This window comes from Patagioenas fasciata, chromosome 2, assembly GCF_037038585.1.
Source record: "Patagioenas fasciata isolate bPatFas1 chromosome 2, bPatFas1.hap1, whole genome shotgun sequence".
NCBI classification, from domain to species: Eukaryota; Metazoa; Chordata; class Aves; order Columbiformes; family Columbidae; genus Patagioenas; species Patagioenas fasciata.
The window spans coordinates 24,721,114-24,740,119 of NC_092521.1; the positions used below are offsets into that span (position 1 = coordinate 24,721,114).

The 19,006-nt window shown below is 42.0% G+C and overlaps 1 protein-coding gene across 9 annotated transcripts in view; it reads right to left on the reverse strand.

The window, feature by feature from the left end:
• MATN2 (matrilin 2) overlaps positions 1-19,006 on the reverse strand; it is a 74,240-nt gene that overhangs the window by 38,412 nt on the left and 16,822 nt on the right. For 8 of the 9 annotated variants that reach the window (XM_065832349.2, XM_065832350.2, XM_065832353.2 and 5 more), the window contains exons 3-4: positions 11,778-12,347; positions 6,597-6,719 (exon numbers count right to left, since the gene is read on the reverse strand). In XM_065832349.2, coding sequence (XP_065688421.1) covers positions 6,597-6,719; positions 11,778-12,347 — 693 coding nt within the window. The remainder of the gene's footprint in view (positions 1-6,596; positions 6,720-11,777; positions 12,348-19,006) is intronic. The other variant, XM_071803924.1, reaches the window with a different exon arrangement.

A 19,006-nucleotide genomic window follows, 5' to 3' on the forward strand; every position in this document is an offset into this window, starting at 1 on the left:
AACATATTGAGGGCTGCTGTGCGCGGGTCACCAGTAGGAAAACTACACACAATTCCAAAAGTCTCTTGGAAATTAATCTGTAATTTGAAGCAGCGCAGTGCTCAAAAGCTGAACTACTGGCTGATAAAAACTATGGGATTGTAACACAATAAAAGAAGAGACACAGTAAAGAAAGAATTTTTCATACTTGTGATTAATTTTTTTAATTGACTCAAAAAAATTCAATTGTCAAAGTTGACGTTAGGGGTGAGGATGGGGGAAAAGTGTGAGTGGGAAAAAAAAAAAGCAATTTTGAATTTCAAATAATTTCCAGAAAATTGAAAGCAAAAATAATTATTTCTTGGAAATTCTTTAAGAAAATAAATAGCATGAGAAGGCTTTAAAAGAAAGGCTTAAAGGATACAAAAGTTTTAAATGAGAAGCATTGTAAGAGGGACACAATGGGAAGAACAGAATTAAAATGTGATTACACAGTTGGAGCCATCATTTGGGATCCTGACCACCCTCTTTCTGAAGAGCTGTAGCAAATATGCAGAAGCAGAGAAAATAGGCAGTGTGAAAATTGTTCTTGTCACTATTCTTGTCTTGGCTCAGTTGCTAAACCAAATAATAATTAGGAAATATTCCAGATTGGACTGATTTTTTTTTTGCATCTTCTTGAGGAAACAAAAACACAAATTAAATGTTAAATTTGATCCATTTAACACAAAACATTCTCCTATAATTCACACACATGCATGTGACAGATGTCTACATTTGGTGAAGGAGGCTGGTGAGGACTAGAAAACAGAGATTCCTAAAAGTATCACAGTATCACACAGTATCACAGTATGTTTGGGATTGGAAGGGACCTCAAAAGATCATCTAGTCCAATCCCCCTGCTGGAGCAGGAACGCCTAGGTGAGGTCGCACAGGAATGTGTCCAGGTGGGCTTTGAATGTCTCCAGGGAAGGAGACTCCACAACCTCCCTGGGTAGCCTGTTCCAGTGCTCTGTTACCCTCACTGAGAAGAAGTTCTTTCTCAAATTTAAGTGGAACCTCTTGTGTTCCAGCTTGATCCCATTGCCCCTTGTCCTATCATTGTTTGCCACTGAGAAGAGCCTGACTCCATCCTCATGGCACTCACCCTTTATATATTTATAAACATTAATAAGGTCACCCCTCAGTCTCCTCTTCTCCAAACTAAAGAGCCCCAGCTCCCTCAGCCTTTCTTCATAAGGGAGATGCTCCACTCCCTTAATCATCTTTGTTGCCCTACGCTGGACCCTCTCCAGCAGTTCCCTGTCCTTCTTGAACTGAGGGGCCCAGAACTGGACACAATATTCCAGATGGGGTCTCACCAGGGCGGAGTAGAGGGGAAGGAGGACCTCTCTCGATCTACTGACCACCCCCCTTGTAATACACCCAAGGATGCCATTAGCCTTCCTGGCCACAAGGGCACAGTGCTGGCTCATGGTCATCCTGTTGTCCACCAGGACCCCCAGGTCCCTTTCCCCTACACTGCTCTCTAATAGGTCATGCCCCAACCTATACTGGAACTTGGGATTGTTCCTGCCCAGATGCAGGACTCTACACTTTCCCTTGTTAAATTCCATCAGATTATCCCCCGCCCAACTCTCCAGCCTGTCCAGGTCCCGCTGGATGGCGGCACAGCCTTCTGGCGTGTCAGCCACTCCTCCCAGCTTAGTGTCATCAGCAAACTTGCTGATAGTACACTCAATTCCCTCGTCTAAATCATTAATGAATATATTGAATAATATTGGCCCCAGTACTGACCCCTGAGGCACTCCACTAGATACTGGCCTCCAACTGGACTCCGCACCATTGACCACCACTCTCTGGCTTCTCTCTTTAAGCCAGTTTGCAACCCACCTCACTACTCTATTGTCGAGACCACACCTCCTCAATTTAGCTGTGAGGATGCTGTGAGGGACTGTGTCAAAGGCTTTACTGAAGTCAAGGTAGACCACATCCACCGCTCTGCCATCATCCATCCACCTTGTTACATTCTCATAAAAGGCTATGAGGTTGGTCAAGCATGACTTACCCTTGGTAAAGCCATGCTGACTGCCCCTAATGACCCTCTTATCCCTGATGTGCCTTGAGATGGCACCAAGGATAAGCTGTTCCATTACTTTCCCAGGGACAGAGGTGAGGCTGACCGGTCTATAATTACCCGGGTCCTCCTTCTTGCCCTTTTTAAAGACTGGAGTGACATTTGCTTTCCTCCAATCCTCGGGCACCTCTCCCGTTTCCCAAGACTTGGCAAAAATGATGGATAGCGGTCTAGCAATGACTTCAGCCAGCTCCCTCAGCACCCGCGGATGCATCCCATCTGGACCCATGGATTTATGGACGTCCAGACTACTTAATTGTTCCCTAACCCAGTCCTCATCGACTAAAGCAAACTCCTCCATTAACCTGGCTTCATCCCGGGTCTCAGGGGTACAGGGTTCCCCAGGACATCCTCCAGCGGAGTAGACAGAGACAAAGGCGGCATTCAGCAATTCTGCCTTCTCTGTGTCTTCTGCCACCAGGGCACCCACCTCATTCATCAGTGGGCCTACATTGCCTCTGGTATTAGTTTTATCTGCTATGTATTTGAAAAAGTTCTTCTTGCTGTCCTTGACCCCTCTCGCCAGCTGTAATTCTAAGGAGGCCTTGGCTACCCTAGCTGCCTTCCTGCATCCTCTAACAGCAGCCTTATATTCCTCCCAAGTGGCCAGTCCCTGCTTCCATGACCTGTAAACTCGCCTCTTCTGCTTGAGCATACCCAACAGATCCCTATTCAACCACGCAGGCCTTCTGGCTCCCTTCCTCGACTTCCTACGTGTGGGGATGCTCTGATCCTGAGCATGGAAGAAGCAATCTCTGAATGCAATCCAGCTCTCTTGGGCCCCTTTTCCTTCAAGCAGTCTTGCCCATGGGGTTTCCCTCAGCAGTTGCTTGAAAAGGCCGAAATTAGCCCTGCCAAAGTCCAGGGTTGCAATTCTACTTGCTATTCTGTTCCTGCCACACGAGATGCTGAACTCCACCATCTCGTGGTCACTGCAACCCAGGCAGCCCTCAACCTTTACTGCTTCAACCAGACCCTCTTTGTTAGTGAGGATGAGATCCAGCAGTGCACCTCTCCTGGTCGGCTCCTCCACCATCTGCATGAGGAAGTTATCATCAATGCACTGGAGGAACCTCCTGGACTGTGGCTGGCTGGCTGAATGGTCCTTCCAGCAAACATCAGGGAAGTTAAAATCACCCACAACAACCAGGGCCTGTGACTGTGAGGCCACTCTCAGCTGCGCATAGAAGGCCTCATCAACTTCCTCAGTCTGATCTGGTGGCCTGTAATAGACACCTACAACAGTATCACCCCTGCCAGCCTGTCCCTTGATCCTGACCCATACACTCTCAACTCGTTCCTCATCTGCTCCTGGGCAGAATTTAGTACATTGCAGTTGCTCTCTCACATAGAGAGCAACTCCACCACCACGCCTGGCTGGCCTGTCTTTCCTGAAAAGGGCATAGCCATCCATGACCACATTCCAGTCATGTGAACTGTCCCACCACGTTTCTGTAATTGCCACCAGATCATAATCTCCCGACTGAACATAGGATTCTAACTCCTCCTGCTTATTCCCCATGCTGCGCGCATTGGTGTACAGGCATTTCAGGGAGCGAGCAGAGCACACCAATTTCTCCCTAGGGGCACAGGAGGCCACCCGGTCCTCATCTGTTTTAGAATGCTGCCCCTCTGGGGCAAGCCCAACTACAACCCCATCCCCCTTCGAGGCTAGTTTAAAGCTCTCCAAATGAGCCCAGCTAATTCCTGCCCCAGCATCCTTTTGCCTCTGCGAGATAAGCCTTTCCTGCATAACACTGTCCGGACTGGAGTCTTATAAAACCAGCCATTATCAAAAAAACCAAAGCCCTGCCTGTAGCACCAGTCTTGGAGCCAACCATTTAGAGATTGAATTTTCCCATTCCACCCCACATCGTCACTTGAAGAGGGAAGGAGTGAAGAGAAGATCACTTGAGCCCCTGAATCTTTCACCATCCTTCCCAAGACCTTGAAGTCATTCTTCATTCCCCTCAGACTACGGGAAGCAACTTCCTCCCCATCTGTCTGGAAGACCAGCAGTGGGTAGTAGTCTGTCGGGTGCACCAGTCTGGGGAGCTCTCTAGCAATATCCTTGATCCGGGCTCCAGGTAGACTACAGACTTCCCTAAGATGAGGGGCAACCCTGCATATTGGGCCCTCTGTTCCTTTCAGAAGGGAATTTCCTATTACAATCACCCTTCTATCTTTCTTATCAGAGGTAGTCTTCAGTTGTGTAGTCAACCGCCTCTTCCTATGTGATCTTGTAGGCAGGCTTGGCACCACCTCCTCACCTACCTCTTCTTCAAGATCCAGGGCCTCAAACCTATTACGGAGGGGCACCTGGGGAGGCAAATCAGGCAGGGAGTGGGGCTGCCTGTGATGCCGAACTGGAATAAGCTTCCAACCCTCATCTTTTTTTAGGTCATTTACCTCTGCCCGACAGCGACAAGGGTGGGGCTGTCTCAGGACCTCCGCCTCTGTCCGGGAGGGCAGGAGGTCCATCTCCTTTTCGGGGGTACCTCCCTGGGGCCTTTCCGACCGACACGTAAGGGTGTTACTCCACCAGTCGATCTCCCTTTCGCACTCCCTGATGGACCTCAGCGTCTCAACCTCCTCCTTAAGCTTCACAACCATGTCGAGCAGATCTTGCACCTGCTCACACCTCACACAAGTGGAGTGCTGGCCTCCCTCCTCCGGCAGCAGCAGGCTCTGGCACTCCTTGCAGCCGGAGACCTGAACAGCCACCGTTTGGGACAGAACTTCAGTCTGCGTTGCCACAGTCTTTTTGAGACATGCTCTCCTTCTGGAGGCGACCATGGTCATCAGCGGTCTGGGACGCTGGCAATAAGTCGGTGGGAATGATAAACAAGTGCTCTCTGCAACCCGCTGCGCTAGCTGCCACACCCGCTGCGCTAGCTAGTTGCTGCTCTCTGCACCTGGTGGGCAGCGACTAGTCTCTGCCCTCCCAAAGGTTTTTTCAAGGCAAGAGGAGGAGGTGTGGTCGCCGTCACCGTGGGAACGCCCCCCGCCACGTCAGCCGCTCTCTCGCAATGGCTACCGGGGCTTCGGGGGGATCGGGACCGCCGGGAGTCACGCTGTCCCTGTACGTTTCCCTCTGGGCTTTCTAATCTCGGCTAAACCTCGTAGTCGACTGAACCTCGCCGGCTCTGGCTCTCGCTGCGCTGGCTCCGATCAGCTGACTCATTCTATAGCCTGACCCCACAGGAGGTGAACAGCTCAAAAGCTGCTGTAGCTCAAAGGGTCTGAAGACACTTCCACGCAGCAGTGAGAATGCCCAAATCACTCTGGTGCTGACATTCTTTTGCTCCTATTCCTCTCGACTAAGGCTCTGACTGAAACTGTGCCTCACTGCATGTGCAAGGACTCTAATACCCAACCTGCAGAGTCACCTCAGATACTGACACACTCCCACTTTTTCAGTGGTCATTAAGTATTTGACATAAAATACAACACTAAGCAAGAGAGACTCAGAACCCTCTAATCCACAGCTACCTGATTGTTTTACACCACTCTCCTGAGATGTGGAACATGTGAGTTCAAACACATTTGAGCCTGAACCTTCACCTTAATTCTAAACTATCAGTCGTGAGGGTTCCATCCTATGCTCTCACCATGACAGTTTCCAGCTTTTCGAAAAGGTGTTTTCCAAATTTTTTCTTCTGGCTAGAATCAGTTTGGCAAATTTTACTTCAATCCATGCACTGGCATGGGATTAAGAAACGTCATTTTTGGCAATTGCATTTTCCACAAGTAATTAAAAACAATATTCTATAATTTTCTTTAAAATAATAGTGGATACAGAAATAAATTTGGCATATCTATCTAATGTAGTCTGCTATTAATCACTAGGAAGCAAGTTAAAATGGACAAAGAAATGCTGCTTACAAAGATCACAACTGAAGTGAAACACAGTTTGTTATTATAAACTGTAAGGCCAGTAAATTAAAATTGAAAAAAGTCAACCATTTTAAATAAGGAATTAAGAGCATAAGCTAGACTTAGGAAACTATTATTTGAATGGTTGCAAACCTTTATACTTCAAGCAGCAGCTTTCCAGGAAGAACTTCCAGAAGAGCAAGTTATTTCACAGTTCTCTAGTATAGGGTTTACTGCACCTTAGTACTGACTGCTATCTAGACCAATTACTAAAGCAGTTGGATTCACTTGATGTGAGATGATGAATCAGTTCTTTCTTTGATTGTTTCACTGTTGAACTTATCACACTGATAAAATTCAAATGCAATGTTAAGTAGTTACAGTGTACCTCTGCAAAGCTGTGTATAAAAATTAGCATCACGTATTTCAGAAGGCTTTATAAGAACTTCATTTACACAAAATAAGAATTACTTCACCTTTTCAAACACTTTTGGATGATTACCATTAATTATATACTGAGCTCAGCCCTTCTTTATGAGCCCAACATGTGATGTTTAACACTTTTTGGGAGCACAAGAGCAAAACATTAAGAAAGACAACATACTGCTGCAGGTCTTCTGGTCAGCATTTAGAATGTATCCCTGTTTACATCTGCATACGTAGGAGCCAGGGGTGTTTATGCAGAAGTGATCACAGCGATGCTCAACTGTACTGCACATATGGGGCACTGAAAAAAAAAAAAGTAAAGGGTTATTAACTGCTCGTCTAACTTACATGTGGTCACAACTAAAAAAAAATAAACTGGTGCAGAAAATTTTACTGAAGTAATTTAGAAATTTCTAATTATAAACAAAAATGGAAGCTTAAGCCTGTAAGACTGTAAAAAAACAGTGACAAAGAGCACTATGTATAATGCCTAAAAAAAAAGTAGGAATTTACGGGGTGGTTTGTCTGGTTGACATTCATGGCATGGTTTTGGACATGAAATTGCATGTGGAATGGAGATATAAACAAAATAAAATTATACAATAGAGTATACAGAAACACAAATTACTTGGTGGTCCCAAGAAGACAATGAAATAAAACTACCACATTCAAATTTAGAAAATAGGTGGAATTTAAATACGAACTGTTCTAGAGAACATTCAGTTTATTGGATGAATAAAATCACCACACAGCACAATACTAAAGAAGAATGAGAACAAAACAAATCTCCTTGCCTATTTATTGATCTTGAGGAACATACAAGCAACACATGATGATGCTGAGGTCATGCACCTCCAAGATTCAGTAAGTGGGAGCTGAGCTACACTCCAGCATGTAAATCTTCCTGAGTTTATTTTTAATCTGTTTGTATTTTATGTCTCTAATAGCAAGTAGTGAAATGCAACAGACTGAGACGGTAGGAAAGAAAGAGAGTCGTGGACTCATTCAGTCAAATTCATTGCTGAATTATTTTTCTCCAGGTCAGTGTTTGGGAATTTAGAAATCTCCTTGATGTTTTCTTTCCACTGGAGCATTGCTTGTATGAAATTTCTGTAATATATAGGCGAGTTACTTTTCAGAGAACATTGTATGGAAAACAATTTATTTTGCTCAACAACAATTAGGGATTGATGTGCTCTTTATTGCACTAGGTCAACAAAGCTCAACAGTTATGAAATAGATACTAAAACTAATCTTCTAGCAGCCATGGCAGAAGCCTGATAAATAACATGTGGTATGTGTGGTATTTGCAGAAAAAACCCAGTGGTTTTGAGATGAATACTGTGTATCTGATCTTTGGAATGGTTACTGGAGTTATGTCTTTATTACTAATATAAAAACCACCACAATTCCCAAATCTCTTAATCAGCTTTTTGGATCTCATAATTTTCTGCCGTAATAAAACATCTCAAGTACTTATATTTATGTGAATGCTGACCTGCCAGGACTTCTTGTCTTTTCATCTTTCTGGCATTTTGAAAATGAAGTTTATGACCTCTGATGCTTTCTAAACAGAAGTTTCCTCCTGGCTATATTTCACTAGCTTTCAACGCCAGGTATAGCTTGTTATGACCAAAGAAGCACTTTCAAATATGACAAATTAAAAATATACTAATTTCAGCAGTTTCAGCATCAGAAAATCTTACCATATACTAATGCTATAGAATGTAAATCTATATGGTTGAAAAAGAGTACTAAAAACTGAAGGAAAAAAAAAAAGAAAAAATAAAAGAGAAGAAAAAAGAAAAAAGAAAAAATAATAAAGAAGAAAGGAGAAAGAGGAAAAAAGAAAAAGGAAAAGAAAAAAGAATAAAGAAAAAAGCAACATCCAGTGATAAGTGTTACATTACTTCAGTCCCTTCTGAGAATATATTGTTACCATCTGTTACCAATCTTCGGATATATTATCAAGTGAATTTTTTTACAAAGTGTCTCTGTTGCACCCATTTCAAGGAATCGGTGCTCTGATCAGCAGTCATATTTCTGTGGTGAAGGAGGCTGCTGCCTGCAAGATTTCTGCAACTTCATTTGTTGCAGGAGGTGTTTGGTCGACACAGCCAGGGACTAAAGTAACAGAAAGGGTGATCTCATAGTTAAGGGATTTGAACGGGAGCCTTGGGAATTTGATTTGCCTGTGATTTGCCTGTGTCACAGGGTCCTTATTTGATTTTGGGTAAACCAATAATATCGGTATCCTCAAGCAAACATCAACCTTCACACTGTATGTGTTCAGCTAGAGATACCTGAATTTGGATTTGCAGGAATGCAGGGCACTCTCAGCTGCCAAGTGAACGGTGTAGAGCTGCGACTGGTATGTCATATTCGTCTAAAAATCCTAAATGCCCTAGAAAATCAGACGAGGCATTGCACTCAGCCAAATATTTAAAGTTAGTGGGAAATTTCGACAGTCTTGATTCTGTTCCTGTGCCTCCATTCCTCCCATGTAAAATGGGGATGACACCATTTTCTACTTTACAGGAGAAAAAAAAAGAATTTATTTGCTCTTGACTGCTCCATCCCAGTTTCTGTCTTTCTCACTCGTATTCACCCTCCACCTCCTTTCCTGGATTCTGTCCCCATTTCTGCTTCTCTTCTGAGTTTTCAACTCCTGTCTCTCACTTCTCATACCTCTGATTTCTCAGGATGCTGTTTAGTTCTCGTTTACCTTGCTGACTGGTAATAAAAAGTGGCCCCTGGGATCCCTTGGCTTCAACTGCTGTTTTTGACACCCCCAAATCTTTAGCAGCCAAAGGCAGCAATTGTAGAGAAAGTCTGACTCAGCAGAGGATGGAGCACAGCCAGTTTATATGGATTCTTCCAAGAATATAGCTGCTAGGTACTGGGTAATCTCTGCCATCCATGGATAAACAGAGGTTAATTTGGCTTACTTTTTATTTTTCTCACAGAGCTTCCTCACTTGGCCAGGTTTTTCCCTTCACAGGAACCATGAAGACACGATCTCACAGACATAAAGGTAATCCAGACACAAGGATAGCTCAGATACCAAGGTCTTTTCCCACAGCATGAAGCCCAGCAGACCACATACCAGGAGACTTGACCAGTGGATGCCCTCAGTTGCTCTGGCAAAGAAACCACATGTACAGATGTTCAACTCAGCCTCTGGGTCCACACTGGGGAGGACTTAAAAAACCAACCACATTTCCTAGGAGGAGTGTAGGTGCTGTAGGGAGCAGAGGCTATGCAATGCTTGGATTGCTCTGTTGAAACTCAGCAAGCTGAACACGCTTTGTGGCCCAGACTCAAGGATCTGATCTGCAATTTAATACCTTAAAATCAATAAGATCCTAACAGCTTAAATTCCCTGTTGATTCTGGGCCTGGGTTTTTAAGGGCATTTCTGGATCTCACCTTCAGTTCCTGACACAGCAGATGTTGTGGAGGCACTCCCTGAGAAAAGGAGGCAGCAGCAATCCTTGTCGCCCCCATAATCCTCCATCTGCAGGGAGGGTGTTTTTATTGAGGATCACATGTATTTGGATTAAAAGTGAGCTATAAAACTCTAATACATTTACTAGACACGGCCTAGTCATTAAAAAATGGTGTTTGTATGGGTTTTGTTTCTGAAATGCAATTACAAAAATCCAATAAGATGAAGTTTTGTAGCATTTACAGTTCATTCCATTTAAACTCTTGATCCACGTTTAGTTTACTCTTTTTTTTTGTTTGTTTTTAAATGTATCTTACTACACCAGTTAATAATAAGGCAAGGAAGAAAGAGGAAAAAATCTATTATCTCATGAATATCAGTGATGGTGCTTTGTGCTGAGGAAGTTCAGCTGGAGTCCTGTTGCTCTTTGAAACAATTTTGGAAAAGACCAAGTAAGGAAAATTCTCCAGACTATCCTGACAATAAGCCCCAGTTCTTTTCTGGCAAAAACAACCCTACAGATGAGTGAGCATTCAGTCTCACCATGCATTCTTTTTCTGGACTCTGCTGAAAATGCCTCAGTTTAATGCCAAATCTGTATGAAGATCTTTCACATTTATCTCAGGAAAGAAGTGAAAAAGAAAATTATATTAAGTACACAGATTGGAATAATATTCATTACATATGCCAGAATATTTGTAAAAGGTAACTTCTTATCAGGGAATTGGAGATGGAAACAACTTCTCTGTTGTAAAATAATACCTATTAAACTATTATTTACTTTGGTGTATGAATGAATAATACTACTGTAATGGCTTTTCCTTACTTTCTGTATTTAAAATGGATGGCCTAAAACCACTACCATGTCTTCATGTCTCACTTCCAGTCACAAGGCACGCACAGAGACAATTGTTTGCATAGAATTAATATGTAAACTTTGGAAGAGGAATCCATGAACTCCACAGAATTTTTTGAAGAACTAAGACTGTTTATCAGTTTGAAGTTTCAGTACTAACGGAAATGTCCTGGTTTCGGCTTGGATAGAGTTAATTTTCTTCCTAGTAGCTGGTACAGTGCTGTTTCGCATTTAGTATGAGAAGAATGCCGATAATACACTGATTTGGTTGTTGCTAAGCAATGTTTATACCAAGTTGAAGACTTTTTAGCAAGGAGGCTGGTGATGCACAAGAAGCTGGGAGAGGACACAGCCAGGACAGCTGACACAAACTGGCCAAGGGATATTCCACGCCATATGAATCATGCTCAGTGTATAAACTAGGGAGAAGTTAGCCAAAGAATTGGCTGGGTATTGGTCGACAGGCGGTGATCAACGGCAATGTGCATCACTTGTTTTATATATTCTATCATTATTAGTGCTATTTTCCTTTTCTGTCCTATTAAACTGTCTTTATCTTAAACCACAAGGTTTACCAATGTTTTGTTTGGGTTTTTTTCCCACGATTCTCTCCCCTATCCCACTGGGGGTGGAGAGTAAGCGAACAGCTGTGTGTGGTGCTTAGCTGCCTGCTAGGTTAAACCACAATAGGAGATAACATTTAAAATCAACAGATGAAACAACTTATCTAATATTCAAATAGCAGAGGGTTGTAAATGTATTGTTATTATGCAACAAATAGGAAAATCATGATATGTGTGTTCGCCTCACTGCTTATGACTCCCGGGAATTACACCATATTTTATGGTGCTTAGCAGTAGAATTAGTTTTCCCACATGTATGACTGCTATTCTGAATGTTGTCTGGCTAGTCTCCCTTTTTTTCAATGTATGTATTCTAGCAGATAATGTTCCATGTAAAAAAAACCCAAAACCAAACACCACGTAATGGGAATGTGAATTTTTTTCTGTGTTTTACTTTCACCTATACATTCAAATCTAAAGATAAAAATCTTACCACAAAGTTTAGTCTGGAAGACAGAGGTCAGTGTTTCAATCTGACTGAAATTAGCAACCAGAAACACATGCTCTTCATGCGGTTCACTCCCAATGGACTTCAGTGTGTTCATGTCTACTCTTCCCACTCCAATGGCAAAAATCAGGATACCCGAGTTACGAGCTTTAGCAGCAATCTCTGCCACTGGATCCTGAGGTCTCCCATCTGTCACTATCATGATAATTCGGGGCACATTCTGTTTCAGAGGTCGAGCTCCTTCTGACTCTGAAAATGCGATGTTCACTGCATACTGAATAGCCAGTCCAGTCATGGTGCCGGATGCCAGGTGCATCATCCTCCTCACTGCTCTTTCAATATCCTGCTTCCTCCTGAACGTCTTCAGCGAAAACTCCTGTTTGACTGTGCTGCCATACTGAATCAGACCTACTCGGGTGGCATCAGGGTTGATGTCCAGAAACTGCAAGATGGTTAAAATGAACTCCTTCACTTTTTCAAAGTCGTAAGGACGTACGCTGCGAGAGCTGTCAATGATGAAGACAAGATCCAGATGTTTGTTGCTGCAAGTATTTTCTGGAAGGCAAAATGCAAACAAAAATCATTTACAAGAATTTCAAAATGCAAATTGGTTCAGGCTGACCTGATGTCTCAAAAACGTTGTCTAAACAAACACTCTGATAAGTGCTGGGAATATACATGAAAAATAGGAGATGCCAGAAGTAAGGCTACTTGGGTAATATAACTTTGGCCTCCAGTAAATAACAAATGCTGCCTCTTACATGATCACACGTATGTGTATATATAACTTTCTTTTTTGTGTGTGTGGTGAGATCAGTGCCCAGAATGATTACTGATAGTGGAATGGGTACCTTGTGCTGTGCTCTGTTTTATCATTGTTGTTGAGATTTTGATCTCATACACCATGCAGGATAGAAAGTCCCTCTGAATTACATAGTTATTACTCAAGTGGGGTGCATTGTGATGTTTTTTGTGGTACTGCCTGAGAATTAGAATCTGATGAGGCAGGGTGGTAGCAGTTCTCCATTACAAACACAGAAACAGAACACAAAGAAATTCAGGTCAAAAGCAGTTGTGGTCACCAGTATGAGACGTGAAGGGACTGATTTTTCAGGGAACTTGGCATCAAGCAGGGCTTTGCGTGTACAAAGTACAGCTCTCGATGACGTCAACGGCAGCTGTGAGTGCTCAGCACTTCTGCAAATCCAACCCCATGATTTCAAACACATAATTAATGGCCATCTGGGAGAAGTCTCATCTACTGGACTAGCTCAGCATTACACAGAAATTCTGTGGCTGCATCAGAGAGAAAATCCTGTTGTCTGCAGTGGCACTCAACTTGGCCAAAAGACCACTCATTCACTTCCTGAAATCTGCTTCAGCCATCAACAGTCCTTTTATCCAAGAGCCACCAAAGGTATGTCTGTATCTGACAACTGCACAGTCAGGCAGACCAAGCTATCGCAGATAACAGCAGAAGGGAAGGGTGGTTGCCTTCTGGGGATGCTGTCAGCTTTCTGGGACTTCAGGTATACATCCTCTGGCTTCTGCCCAGCATCCTTCTGTTTTGAAAGAATACGTGACATAGGCATGAGTTGCATTGTAAGAATCGATAGGGACTGAACCACTCACAGCCAGTACATAGCAGGCTTAAGGCGAGCAGGGCGAGGTGAGCCATGAGCCTTGCCACAGAACACAGCATATGTCAAAAGATTAAAAGGCCTTTAAAGGGCTTAATGAGATGCTGGTGAAGAGAAATCAATGAAGGTTTAATATTTACATTAAAGACCCTTCCAAATTATGAAATTCCTTAGCCACAAAAGCATAGCAGTTAGGGGAATACTTGCAGGTAGTATTGTCTTGTTCTTGAACTTTTTTGTATGCATCCACTTTTGACTGCTGTCAGAGACAGGACACTGGGTTAGACAGACCTATGGCTCCAATCACCGTGCCTGCTCATGTCCTTAGATTCCTGTGGCTATGAATAAAATTGTGAGGTAGCTAGTTGCCCATTTGTCTGCCTTGCTTGAAAGATTACAGGTGGTAAGAATTCTCATCAAACAGCAGTGGTATCCTCATCCTACTAAGCTGATATACCCCTAACCAGTAATCTCCCCTATTGCCCAACCCAATTCGATTCCCAGTGCACTCTCATCCATCTTATGCACTCAATGAGGCAAATGCTCAGTAGAAAAGTAGGATTTGACTGTACAATTAAAGGTCATGTCATACTGCATGAGTACAAGTGGGCCAATCAAAGACTCAACAGACAAGTCTTTACATGCGTTCACTTGTGAGTGCTGATGAATGTCAACCATGTCCTTCTGCCGAGGCAAGGGCTGCACAAGATGCCTGTTTTCACTTGTTAACTCAGAGACCTCTTTCATAGATTACCAAGAACATTTGTGGGCACAGAATAAAAATGCTCTCTGATGACAATAAAAATGACTGCCTGGATTTATTCATGTGCAGTCTACAGTATGGCTTTATTCATAAGTGCTCAAGTTGCTTATTCTTTCAAAATTAGAGGATGCTGAATACAAGCCAAATTGAGCAGAAACAAAATTCCAGTTCTAATGGGATACAGATTTCCTGAGATATTAACTATTTTCCATCTTATTATCCTAGTGGCACACCTAATTATTAATGACTTTTACAAATGTAACATGAAATATTACAGCATGGTTATAATACAAAGATAATGCTAAGATATGATTTGTGGGTCCAGAGCAAAGGGAAAGAAAGATAATTACAGAAAAAAGGCTAAGAATATGTGTTTCTCTATGAGGGGAAGGACAGAGGAGGGAGAAAGGTAAAATAACTACTGTTTTATTTCCCTGAAAAGAAGTCAAAACTAGAGCCATGGTGCTGAATCCTTTTAAATTGAACATAAAGATTTGGATCCTAGTCTGAAAAGAATCAGTTATGTATTTTGAAGTCACGTGTGAATCTTGGAGGGAAAAAAACCTGGACGGCATTAGTGGACAGTCCTACCAGAAACACAACCCCATTGTGCTAAATTACTTAAGAAAAATATGTCAGTCTGAAAGCAATACAGTATATTTCAAAACTACTTTCACTAGCAAAATTCTATCTACAGGAATACCAAACATTTCCAAGTTGAAATGTATTTAAAATATCTGTCTTCTGACTTGGGGATTTCTAATAACCTTGTAATTAGTAATGTTGATTTAGCTGAGATGGGCTCAATGAAAAATAAAGTGTAACTCTTTTACTAAGCAAAACTCCAGCTGGGTGATACTTTGAGGAGTAGCAATCAGTAATGACTAACAGATCTGAACACTCATTTCCTCAGATAAATGTTCAGTGATACCTTTTTAGCAATTGCATGCTTTTGCACATGCCCTGTAAACTATAACCCCTTCTTCCTACCAGTTCTCACATTTAAACAGAGAACTTTCTCACAACTTTGGCAAACATCCTCGTACCCAAAAGTAATTCCCTTCCACTCTTCTTATGAAAAGTGACATACTCATTGAAAAGAGCTACTCATCCATAAACCTGCTTGTAAGTCAGCAGAGGTTTTGTATTGCCAACACAAAAGTTAAAAAAACCCTCCATGTGAGTCGTATTATCCAAAGGCAAGGGACAGACAGGAGAGGCAAGACAAGAACAGACAACGTAAGGGAAGGTCAAGTCAATAGTAAATATATTTTCTTCCTCCACTCAATATCCAGTTTTTCTGTAAATGACGGTTACAGTGATGCCAACTTCACAAAATTAACAATGAAAGGAAATTTCAGTTCTCCCTGGAAGAATCCGGCTGGGATCCAATTACCTAGATACATAAAACAGAGCTTAAAAGAATATTTCACACTGAGCATCTTGATATCCTCTAAAGCTGAAAATTCCATTAAATTATTTTCTCTGATCCCTGCAGGTTTCCCTCTACTCCTTTCTCAAAGCAAATTATGCTCTGTCCTGAACTTCTGCTTCAGCTTTGACAAAGTCAACACTGCTTTGATTTAGTTCACCCACCCAGGGTCTCTGTTTGAGATTGCGTTTGTACCCTCTCCGCTTATTTCTTACTAATGCTACATTGCCTTAATATAACTAAAGCAGCACCAGGGAGTTTTCCTGGGCATTCAAGTTGACTCTTCTAGGCTGTCAAATCATAGAACAGTTCCTGCTGTTGTCTGGTCTAGGGCAATTAACATTTTCTCAAGCAATCCGCAGGCATGATGCAGGAAGTCTCAGGAGCCAGGGACCCATCCTAATAAGCAATGCGGATGCAATCACTCTGTGAGCAATCTAAGACACAAGCTAAGCTCAGAGGCCAGTTTACCTACATCCACAGAATTAAACACACCTTCCCACTAAAACAGAGAGGTTGCATGCAAGGTGCCTACTGGGAATAATCCCTGTCCGTCTGTAGCCTCTGAACCATGCACTGGGATTACCCGGAGAGTGCTAATCACTGTGGGCCAGAGACAACTCCAGCAATTCAACAGCAACAATAACGGCGGAGTCCCAGTGCCCAAGAATGTCCCCTGGCACTGTTTAATTTCCTCAGACATTTCTATTTTGGGATATTCAAACTGAACACATTCAAAGGACCCAAGTTTTAGATGGTGATTTTTTGAAGGTTTTTGCAAGCCAGCTCTCTTGAAAAGACTGTTTAAAAATGAATTCTTTCTTTTCTAGTGTTGTCCTACCTCTTTATGATTCCTTAATACTTTTTTTTTTAATCTGGGTATCACTCATTTGGTTACGTAGGTCTTTATGTTAATACATTAGAATGGATAAATGTTAAAGAAGTCTATTGCTGTATGCAAAGCAAAAGGTTAGCTCAATTTGGTAAATACTATAGCTAAGACATTGAAAAAGTAATTTATACCAATTATTAGTTCCATGAAAATTTTTGTTACAGACTAAGACAATTTAAGAAAAAAAGAAGGATGAGATCAGTTAAGGAAAAATTATATCATAGAAAAATTATTGCCTGAGCAGGCAATGCACTAATGGCAATTTTAAGACTCAATATATTGTTTCTTAGCTCATTCCACAGTAACGTATACACAAAAATTTACACGTCCTGCGGCACTGCCAGCAATTACATGAGGTTTATTTTTAGATTTTATCTTTGAGTAACAGAACAAAAGTCTTCACTCAGAATTAAATAAATGAGGAGAAATCTGATCTTTCGGCTAGCACATTATAAAACTTCTTCCTAATTTTCTCTCTTTTCTTTGCCATTCTGTTTATTTTATTTTTCCTCTAGCCCTCAATGTTAATTGTCTCACTTTACAGCTTCTTTCTTTATAAATCTCAGTATAATTCCTACCAAAATTGTTCAAAAACATATGAACTTGCTGGGTATCAAACATTTGTTCTTAAAGTCCAGAATTCTGGTTTTCCTAGCTCAGTATATAGCCAGAAAGATTGGATTTGACAGGTTCTCAGATATTTCCAAAAGATTTCTCAGTTCATCGAAAAGGTTTGATCTTCTTGCCATACAATCATACAAGTAAAGAATACTCAAATTTGCAATTCATTCATAAATACACCATGAGCAAAATGCTCTCATGAAAAGAAAGACAAATCTATGTATTACATACATACACTTTCTAGGAAACTGCAGTAGCTGCATTGCAAAGATCAAGCATGAAGTACATAGCAGTTGATGTAACATTGTTCCTGTTTGGAAAACACATTTTGTGGTTGTTGCCAAGAAAGCAGTAATATATAGCAGTAATTCCAAGCACTTCTTGGCTGTAGTGAGACATTTTGTGCAAGTTAACTTCCACCCCTTTTCTTTTGTAATTTAAATTTAAAGAAGGGCAAAGGATGGTATGGTGCATTTCAGATATAATCACACCTAGTTCCCAAAGTGAACGTTAGAAATGGCTCAGTACCCCTTTCCCGGCAGACACATATGCTGCATGAGGTTCTGGAGGTAACCCCATCTCTTATCAGCTCTGGGACAGACCCTGGGTCCCAGTCCTTTCCCCGTACTCCCTGGCCCCATCCTGGCTCTGAGCCTTTACTCGCAGGCTTCTGGCCATAACCCAAAGATCCATTATGAGTCTGGCAGCTCGCTCATTCCTCCTTACAAATTTCTTCATCTGGGAAACTTTGTAAATGCAATGCAGCCTCCAGACATTTCTTTATTGCCTCTGACAAAATATTTTCAGGACTTCCAAAATTTCTGGGAGAATTATACAGCAGTAGGCTCTTTCCATTTCCTTCCACATGCAAGTGCTTCATTATCAGTCACTGCAGGAGGGTCCATTATCTTGTTCTCATTTCACCTCATTATTTCTATTCCTTCCCTGTCATCTTTTCCAAAATAATAAGGTCATTGTCAATATTAAGTCTCTCTAATTCCAGAGCTTCAAAACTGATTCCTAGTATTTCTTAATCTCTTTACTGAGACTGGTGCTGTCTCTAGCATGATGCCAAAGTGGGATACTCTCAAGTTTGGTTTGGTTTTGTGTGTGTTTTGTTGTTGTTGTTTGTTTTGTTTTTCATATTTCAGCTGTTCTGGGATGGAAACTGTTGGGTTTAAACCTCCTTTTATGGTCAGGAGAACCAGAGAGTGGGCTGCTTTCCCTTGAAGGCAGGGGAACACCTGAACAGAGGAATGAAGCATCTTTTTCTCTCCACGCCAGTCCCAGCAGCATTGACATCCACTCAGCACTTCCTAATAGAAACGAAAGTTACGTGCTCTCAGCTGAGCACAGCTCACACCCAAGAGAGGAGGAATTAATTTTCTGTGCCCTGATGGAGAAACCTCATAGTACACACAGCTAATGCTACTTTGAATCCAGTTCCCAAGGCCAGGAGGCAGGCATTTACTCTGCCTGTGACTCCGCCTTTTCCTGGACATATCTGTAAAACAACAAATCACAACCAACACACACACAAAAAAACCCCATGTGTGGTTGCATGGGAGAAGATGATCTTTGTTTCTTTCTCCATGAATATCTGAAGCTCCTTTCTTGCCTGAGCTACCTGGGTCACTGCTGGAAGGACACAGAAATTATTACAGAAGGAAGAGAGAGAAAGGAAATAGCTGTTAGTAGTAGCACACAAAATTTAGTGAAAAAAATGTGACTTTACTGAGTTGTGCTGTTTCCTTTCAGGACATTAGCTTAACATTTTAAAAACTCCCATCATCTTTTTTTTAAAACCGCCCATGTCTTTGTTTACAGAGAAAGCTGTTAGCAACTTCAACATTACTCATTGATCAG